Source organism: Xiphophorus couchianus, chromosome 4, assembly GCF_001444195.1.
Source record: "Xiphophorus couchianus chromosome 4, X_couchianus-1.0, whole genome shotgun sequence".
Taxonomy (NCBI): Eukaryota; Metazoa; Chordata; class Actinopteri; order Cyprinodontiformes; family Poeciliidae; genus Xiphophorus; species Xiphophorus couchianus.
The window spans coordinates 21,731,168-21,740,882 of record NC_040231.1 but is presented as its reverse complement, the minus strand read 5'-3'; the positions used below and the strand labels follow the sequence as shown (position 1 = coordinate 21,740,882).

At 37.8% G+C, this 9,715-nt stretch overlaps 1 protein-coding gene across 4 annotated transcripts in view; it reads left to right on the top strand.

Moving 5' to 3' along the window:
* Positions 1-743: 743 nt before the first annotated feature.
* The window catches only part of nkpd1 (NTPase, KAP family P-loop domain containing 1), a 23,825-nt gene continuing 14,853 nt past the window's right edge, over positions 744-9,715 (top strand). For 2 of the 4 annotated variants that reach the window (XR_003595127.1, XM_028014465.1), the window contains exons 1-5: positions 903-1,879; positions 3,476-3,542; positions 5,889-6,005; positions 7,214-7,542; positions 8,012-9,460. Coding sequence is in view for 3 of the 4 variants with exons in the window: in XM_028014465.1 (XP_027870266.1) it covers positions 1,832-1,879; positions 3,476-3,542; positions 5,889-6,005; positions 7,214-7,542; positions 8,012-9,460 (2,010 nt within the window). In the remaining variant the exon portion in view is untranslated. Of the gene's footprint in view, positions 875-902; positions 1,880-3,475; positions 3,543-5,888; positions 6,006-7,213; positions 7,543-8,011; positions 9,461-9,715 lie in introns of those variants that run through there. The other 2 variants (XM_028014466.1, XM_028014467.1) reach the window with 2 other exon arrangements.

Here is a 9,715-nt window from a genome sequence, read left to right as displayed (position 1 = left end):
TAATGTAGAATGATGCTCTTTTGTAAGTTTGAAGCACCCACTTTGAAATGATTTGCATAATGCGTGAAAGAGTTCTGCAGCAGACCATGCTGTGACAACCCAGCAGGGCTAACCTCATGGAAATAAATAAATAAATGCTAAAGAAAATAAAGTAAATATGTCAAGGGAAATTAGGCCTTTGGCTTGTTTTTGAAAGCTTGACTAACCAGTTGTGTCAAAACAAATTCTACTTTAGGCAAAAAAAAAAAAAAGAAAAAGAAAAGCTTTGGTGCTGCTGTTTTGGCATCTTAACTGTTTCACATGTCAGATTACGCCGAGCAAAACGATCCAGTCAATCTCCACCTGAGGGACTCCCAAAGTAAGAAAATGTGGTTCATGAATCATGCAGACCGAACAACTCCGAAGTTAAAAAAAATTTAAAAATCACTCATTTATTCCATTTTTCCACAGACAGAAAATGTTGGACAGTTGTTGCCAGAAGCTGTTTGAAGAATAGGAGATTTTCTACGGTTTGATGGTTTCGGGCACTGCCCAACACCACAGACCTCTATTCTGTGAATGGTGAAATGGTGAAGTAGGCAAAAATACCAGCTGAGAAAAGGACAAAAGATAATGTACAGCTTTAATTGTAAGGCATGGCGTAATTCAATCTTTATCATGACCTCACTTCCTGGAAAGCGTTAAGCCTATACAAAGCCTGTAGTTACCAGACACCTTTTCCTCCCCCCACCCCCTTTCCTTTTCGTGTTATAAAATCCGTCATGAGCATTGCCACACCTTTTACTTCTACCTGCAGCTGGCTTTCTGTGGTTTGTAGTGTTTTAAACGCATTGATATGATATGACCTGAAGAAAAGACCAACCCTATCATTCAGGTAAGCCTGTTGGATTGAAATCATGTGTCTATCCTGAAGTCATAGGATTAAGTTATACAGAAGATTTAAAAGTATGGTTTGTCCACTTTGATCAGAGCTTGGACCATGAAATGTAAACAAACTTCAGCAGAACTTTCAAGTCTGCGAGCAAGAGCTATGCGGTCTATTTGAATCTCTCAGGCAAGTTCTGACAAGGTTAGAAAATATGTTGCTAAAGGAAGAAGGTGAAGTGGATAGCAATCATTAACTATTGCTATTAGTTGACATAACAGGGTTGTTCATGTCTTTATATCAGCAAGACATTCCAATAATGATATCACAGAACTGTTTTTTGTAAATTGGCAGATAGTGTTGAATGCCATCAACAATGCAGTGGAAAGAGATATTTCATAGAAATAGTTCCTAGGTGTAACATAAGGGGAAAAAAGACTGGCCCTTGAATGAATCATTGCAGAACTCCCCAAGTAACAAGTGTTGCAGCTGAAGACTATGCGTCTACCTGGATTGGGAAGCTTTTTTTTTCCCCCATTAAAGACTTAAACCAATGTAGCACAATTTCTTCCAACCCCACGCAATGCTCAAGCCTTGATAAAAGGATGCAATAATCCAATGTCAAACAAGGCTCTTAGACCTCAAAGAGCAGGGATTTTCAAAAACAGTTATAACCAGGTCATTGAAAACTTTAGGATAGCAGGTTTAGTGCTGTGAAACTTTTTAAAGCCAGATTGAAACTTTTCATGATCACGATTCTCTTCTAAGATCACTTCAAACTGGGGAAAAAAAAAAAAAAAAGAATTTTGTAAAAGAACCTGGGGGGAAAAAAGGCGATTTCTGTTTGGACCAGGGAGGTGTCTGCATGTTTAACCCTTTGTTGCAGTTCGTGCGGTCGTCCTCATGAGGGCGCCAGGTAGCAACAGTCTTGACTCGCTGCAGGTGTTTGGTGTTAGAATCCAGTAGATGAGTCTGCGGCACAGATTGGTGTCGAGGTGCAGAACCGTGTTTTGGGTGAGTACCAAGATGAAGGCAGCCGAGTGGAGGGGTTGGAGGTCGGACAAGTATCGCAGCAGCAGAGGGACTGGATGGAGCTAGCCGTGGAAGTTTGTCCAGCATCAACGGAGCAGATGAGAAACCAGGAAGTCAAAACGAAACTCGGGAAATTTATATTCATATAGATCAAGGGCGTAGGTTTGGTCTATGTTTTGGGTGGACCTTACAACTTACTCGCCAACTCACCAGCATTTAAAATGAGTGCTACCACTGCGTAGTATATTGAAATATTAAACTAATCAATGTAGATTTTCGTTTATTTATTTTGTTTTTGTTAAAAAATACATATAATAGCAATAATATAATAGCAATTTTAGTAAACCCTGTTTTTAGTACAGCGAGATTTTTCTCAAGATTGTGGAAACATTGGCGTCATCATTTATTTGTGGCTCAGTGACTGTCATGTTTCTTTTTGTTTTGTTTTTTTTCTTTTTGTTTTACTATGGACCTCTTTTGTGTCTGAAATAAAGATTGATTGATTGATTGATTGATTGACATATGTTCTTTTTTTTATTATTTATATGGCAAAAATTGGTCGGGACTATTTTATATCCCTTGAATATTGGTCGTGACATGTCACGACCGTCCATACCCAAACCTACGCCCATGATATAGATTAGCAAAGGTAACCTGCGTGAGGAGATGACGAGGATGAGAACAAAGAAACCGCAGAACTGGGAGCCACACGGACTACCCAGAAAGCTCGGAACTAAATTAACGGCACAGTTGTTAAAAAGGGAATAACTCACTTTCTGTTTTGGCCGAGTCAGCCCAGTAGGATTCTTTAACAGAATTTGATCAAAGCTGTTCTACCAGGATGAATCCGAAACATAGATGAAGATGAAAGAAATGGTGCAGAAATCTTCAGCATCAAGTTATAACTGCAAATACATAATGATAGTTCTTTTGTGGATTTTTTTTTTCACACTAAGACTCCAGTGCAAGTAATTGCAGAGTTCAGTAACGTGTTGTCAGCCCTTTACAGAATTAGGAACATAGATGATATTGTAGTAAATGCCAGCTGATTAGTTTATAGGTTTAAAAGGAATATATTAACATTTTATTGGTCCCAGAACATCAGAAAACGAAGCCTATTAAAAGGTTTGGCAATAATGCTTTATGAATGCAAACAATGTCAATTTAAATAGCTGTAAATGTTAATAAATCTTTTGTTCTACAGCCATAAATGTTCAAAAGCTTCGACATAATTGTTGAATGGCTATGTTAGGGTACATTTAAAGCAGGTAAATAAACATAAAGCCCATTTTTCAGAATTAAATACACCGTGACTTGTTTTTAAACATACGAAATATAAGCTACTAGTAAATATTGTATTAACAATATCCTTCATAAATACAGCATTAAACCTTTATGAATGATCAATAAAAAATAAATGCAATGACATGTATTAGTCCCTTAGAGGTTTGAGGAGAGGAAGAGATGTGAGAGGAGGGAAGTGAGGAGAGAGCTGGAGCTAAACAGATTACACATGGCTGTAGAAATGTCTCCAAAGTGTCCCAAGCTGAGAGCCTTGCTGTTTCTTATTTTTCACAGATCAAAGGTGTTTTCTCTGACAGCTGTGTGCCCCATCCTACAGTCATCATGAAGGAGGTAACAACAGGTGAGTTATTCCACAAGAAATGAATGTGCATGTAGAAGAGTGCTTCCCTTCTCCCCAGAAGGACTCTATTTTCACTCTGTTGCAGGGTGCAAATGAGTTCTCCCTAACACACTTCGCAAACATTATTATGTGAATCAGTGGTGGCTCTGTGTGAGTTCAGCCTCTGATTTCTATCCTGTTTGATGGGAACAGTGCCTGTCTGGGCTAAATTAATGAACAGCAGCCATAAGGTGTTTGAAAGTCTGGAGGGGAAAAAGGTAGAAGGAGCAAACTCAAGAAGGAGTTTGAGAGCATTTTCAGTAGCTGCTATTGCACAAGTCTTGTCTTTCTGAAAATTTCAAGACCACAGAATCACAACTGAGCAAATTAAATGATAGATGGGAGAGGACACAATACCCCATATCTGTCTCATGATACTTAAGCAGCTCCTGCAATTCCTGACACAATTGGTGTAAAAACATTGCAAGACTGCAGTTGTTTTTACCAAGAAATTTCACACATCCAAACAGCTGATGTGCTTTACCTTGCTGTGGTTACATCGGCTAAGGCCACCTCTGACTTAGCCTGAAAATAATTGAACATTTAGAGCTTGAATGAAAATGTATATGTCAATGAATATTCATCTTAGCAAATAATATATGCTATGTATCTTAACTCAAGGTAAATGATTCAAAATTTGGTAAATTTAAGAATATATCCACACTTGTTAATTTTTGCAATGTCTGATAAACTAGTGAACATATATTGCAGATATCCTGTACCTAGTAACATTGTTACTAGCGTCGTGATGGCAAACATTTACATTTTTTTAATATTTCTTTTTCTGTAACAATTTAAATGAAAATTGTTGAGAAATAGTAATAAATATCTCTTGGTCAAACACCAACGTTAGTCAGAATATTTTGACATGTCTGCATTGTTTTTTGCTATTTGAGATTTTTTTTTTAACAAAGGCATGCCATTTTTTAGTGTGCATCCATAAGAAATGGATGCACACTACGACATTTTAAATTGCATCAGCTGAAAAACAAAGCAGTTTCTAGTTCATTCCAGTTCAAATTTCATGGGATACTTCAGTTGTAATGAGTCTGGACCAATGCGCCTGCATTTGAGTAGAAAAAATATATACTATAAAAATCTGTTTTAACAGATATCAATTCTTAAATTTTTTTTATTCAAAACTCAGCAGCTATTTCTAAGTAAGAAATAGCTGTACAGAAAACATTTCACTTGGCAAATATCAACCATACTCTGCTACAAAGGTGAGCTTGAAGGTGATCCTTTCATGTCCCAATAATAACTGTGTGAAGGAAGAAAATGGATTCATAGGTTTTTTTATCCGCATTGAGCCTTTTTACCTCCTAAATAAAATCCAATTCAACCAGCTGCTTTTTGAAATCTTCTAATCTGAGTTATGTCATCTCGCCAAGCTCTGTTCAAGGCATCTAATGATAAGTGGAAAATATTGAAATCCAACTTAATCAGACATAGCCATTCACTTAAGTGATCGGACAGGCAAGGAGAGCATTATTCACATTCAGCTAAGGGGCCCATGGTAACTGAGAGGATGCAGACATCCACAGCTCAGGTGGGAGAATGTGCCTATACATGTCTAAATGTCTACCCTGTATAAAAGAGTGGCGGAAAAGGAAATCATTGTTAGGAATTAATCTTGTACCTTCAGGCCAACATAAAAAAGACATTTGTGGAGAAAAAGCAACACTCCACATCACCTTAATAAACATGTTCACTATTCAACATGATGGTGGCAGCATCATTATGTATGGATGACAGTTGAGGTTGATCGGGAAGTGAACAGAGTTAAATACAGGAATAAACTCTGTTTAAGGCTTCAAAACAACATAGAATTAGACAATGAAACTCTACAAGATCTCAATGAAGTGGTTTAGATCGAAGCATATTCAGATTAGAATGGTTCTGTCAAAGGCTTGACCTAAATCCAATAATGTGGCTAGAGTAAAATAATGTTGGAGCATAATTCGATAATTTGACTGCATTTGATCTTGTCCGTAAAGTAGAATAGGCAACAACTTCTGTCTCTCAATGTGCAAGGTTTGTAAGAGTAATAAAGTGTAAAAGGCTGAAGTATGAAGCGAGTGAATGCAGACAACAGTGGAAACCAATGGAGGTCCTCTACAAGTTTATGAGACGTTTCTTGGACCAAAGTTTACAATTGTGCCAGGAAATATGTAGATCTGCAGAGTTTAGAAATAGAACACCTCTAAATCTACAGACTTAAAGAATAATGTATCTCTAGTCAATAGCAATATTACCTGCATTATAATGAGTTAGCCACGTTAACTGTTCACATAAATCTGCTTTCAGATAATATCTATGCATACGCTCTGTCCAAGACGCTAACGAAGGTTTCATCACCGGCAACAGTGGGACTCTACTCTTCTTGTCAGGACCGACTGTATGTGATTCTCGATCAAATAGGAGGTAAATGGTGTGAAAAGTACAAGCAGATTGTTTCTAAAACAACCACTTATACCTGTCTGGGTTTACTCTGTGTGACACTGATGACTACTTTCTGCATCAGATGATTTGCATGTTTGCAGTGTTTATGACACAATCTCCTTATCTGCTGTGTGAGCTGTGAACATGACAGAGACGTGTGAAACTGTGATACGCTGACTGTGCAAACTGCACCTGTCCATGATAATATTATGGTGACAGAATATTACATTCACAACATATAATGTCCAAACATATGCAGTGAAACCCAGAGGTCTTAATAACTTCTTAAAAACTGACTGGATGCATTTAAAAAGGGACATTGTTTTTGTATTTTACTGAGTCACCTAAGTCATCCTTATATCTTTAAAAAAAGATGCTTCTTTTAAAAAGCATGGTAAACAAAATTCTGGAGAGTTGTAGGAATAAACAAAGTACACAAAAAAGATAAGTCAGGCTGCACATATGAATTCACCTTGTTGATTCAATGTTTGGAAATATATTACAAAGACAACTCATGTCAACAAGTCTGAGTGGTGACAGGCCTCCATGGAAAAGAAAAGTATTGCTGCTGTACCCTGAAGGTCCTGCTGCAACAGGAATTATTATTTTTCTTTTTACTTTGGCAGATTTATTGCACATTTCAGATCAATCTTCAAGTTCAGATAATACAATTCACAGAATAATGGGACTCGGAGATGCTGCAAGACAGATGACAAATACGACTACTCCAGAACCCAACATTCATTTTATTTATTTTGCCTTCTCCTGTGGCAAATGGCTGATTGTTTTCCTGGAGCAAGTATTGGATTTAGTTCTTTGCTTAAGTGTATTTTACTTGAAGCCATACAGGTAAAATCTATAAAATGTTAAATATTTACCAGAGAATTATCTCAATACCTTGATTTTAGAGGTTGGATGCATAATATTACATTTTTGATTATAATGCTTTTTACGTTTTTTTCCGACTTTGTTTCTGCTTGAGATGAGTTATTAAACAAATCATCCATAGTAAATATATTAAAATATATTTTTTATTCTGCTTTTCCAATACTGGGTCACAGATGCCTTTTTTTATCATTGCAGAAGATATGATGATGATGATGATATTGTTCATCATATTTTCTAATACGATCATATGGATCTAAACTACCTACATCCTCAATGTAAATATTGTAATTGTTGTTTTTCAGTGTACACAAATCGGGAGTCTTTGAGGATTGAGGAGAAATCTGACAAAGGACAAAAACCCCGTGCAGTCAAACATTCTGTCAAAGACTTCTTGGTTCTCATTGTGAGGTTGCTCTTCTACACACCAGTCTGGACTACGGAGAACCAGAATCGCCATAATGTCAGGTTCCTTTATGTGAATTTCAGTGCTTGGCATTTTGCTGGCAGTGACATGCTATGGGCTGGGATAGCCATACGACTGTTTAATGCCATGCAGATGAATTTTGGGAAACTGCAACTCTCACTCTATCGTGTTACTCAATATGATAAAAGGGATGAAGTTAAGGCAAAGGTGAGTTTTTTGTTGGCTTTTCTTTACCTTAAGAACATATTTAGAGGTTATGTGTGTTTTTGTAGGTAATACAAAAAATCACTGAGAAATATTCTGCAAGGGACTTCAAATGCCTTGTTTTACAGCCAGTTGGTGTCTTTTTGGTACTTCTCTTGTTCAATGTGTAAGACATTAACCTGCTGTCCACTGGCTTTTTCCAAAAATTAACAATAATTTTCTCAACTGAATCTACTCATTAAATATTGATCTCATGTTGAGATCAAATTCGACATTTGCACTATAGGGATTAAATCTGCAGGAACGATGCATTTATTTTACCAAGCTATCTTCCAGGTACTTAGTGGTTTCCAAACAAAAAGTGGGCAACAAACTGATAGAAAGTCAGCATTTTTTATGTAGACACATGTCCCTAAAACACAGCAGTGGTTCATAACCATTTTTTCTCCTTGGGTTACTTTTTTCACTTCAGGAGGTGAAGGACATCCCCAATAACTGGATATCCAAGAAGGTTTGCTGCTGCCCCCTGTGGTTTTTCCTACTGTTCATCATTGTTGTCCCAGTAGTTCTCGTAGTGGTCTTTTTTGTTTGGGTTTTTCCTAATGCTGAAATAAAACCAGAGGAGCTGGAGACTGAAGCAAACAGTGAGATGAATCTACTGGAGGGCTTTGCTATTGCATCCTTAGGAGTCCCAGCAGTAACATTACTCAGGTTTGCCTTTCAGATGGTCAAGAACCTCATTTTCAGTCAAGAACAGAACATTAAACGAGGAATGGACAATGAACGGATCAGCAACCAATTGGGATTCATGAATGAAGTCAGGAAAGAAATGTGGTTTCTGACTCAATTCATCAAGTTCATGGAGGTGTTTGAAAGGAGGAGGATTCGTATTGTGTTGAAAATTACACATCTGGACCGTTGCTCCCCCAAGAAAATTGTTGGAGTCCTGGAGGCCATCAATATTTTACTCTCAGATGAGAAAAGCCCAGTTCTTTCCATCCTGGCTGTAAATCCAAATGTTCTGTTAAAAAAAGTGAAATTTGCAGAAAACTGCTTCTGTAAAGAGGACAGAGCTCACGCACTGCTGAACCGCATAGTCACTCTGGGCTTCACAGTCCCACCAATGTGTGAAAATTCAAAGCGCAGCTTATTTAACAGTCTTAACAACACTCCAGGATTCTCTGAAGATTCCTTTTTAAGATGGAACAGAGACAGGAGAACGACTTCTTCAATAGATCTGTCTGTGGTGGCAATTGAGGAATCAAAGGAGTCAAATCCTCTGATCAACACAAATAGAGATACTTTAGGTGTGAAGGAGGATAAATTGGAAAAAATGGTTCAGACAATACTTAGCAACGGTGAAAAAAAGCTGAACAAGTACATGTTAGATGATGCCATCTCAATGAAGAGGACGATCAGCTCTGTCTGGGTAACGGTCATAATCATGAAGTTACTGAAGAAAGAGTTTCCTGACCCAGAGCACACTGCAGCATGGGTGGTTCTAGCCAACCAGTGGCCCTGTCGATTCAGCTGGATCCTCCAGTGTGTGGAGGATGAAAAGCAGAGAGCAGCGATTGATCAACAGAACATGAGCTCTGATGATTCAAAGACCCTTTGGGAGGTCTTCAGCGAGTCCAGGGAGGAGCTCTATGTGATGCGGACACACATCGAGGACCTCCTCGAGCAGGACGGAGATCCTGAAGTGTTCGAAGCGTTACTCAAGGATGATGAGTTTGAGTTCACCTTAAAGAACCTGGAGATCTTTCAGGTAGGGATGGTGAATCTGGATCAGTCAATCAAGAGGGAACTGGCTCTTATCAGAGGGACATGCAGGCTGGAAAATTCTGGTTGGATGAGGAACATAGCTCCTCTTCCAGTCACAAGTCTTATCAAAATGACCACAGACGACATATGTGAAGAGGTGAGTTCAGACAAAGTTAGTCTGTATGACTTATGCACTTATAGCATATCTTGGATATTAATTCATTTATTTCCATTGGATATTTTTGTTCTAGATTGTTCTTTAAAGATCTGTCTAGATCTTTCTAGTTAATTTTCTTAAAAACCTTCAGATTTAAAATTGTTGTGACAGTTTTTCAGAAAGAGATCTTGTTGGACATTTTTCCATCACTTTATGTTTTTGCTGTGATAGTTGTGCACATTTCTTTGTTCATTT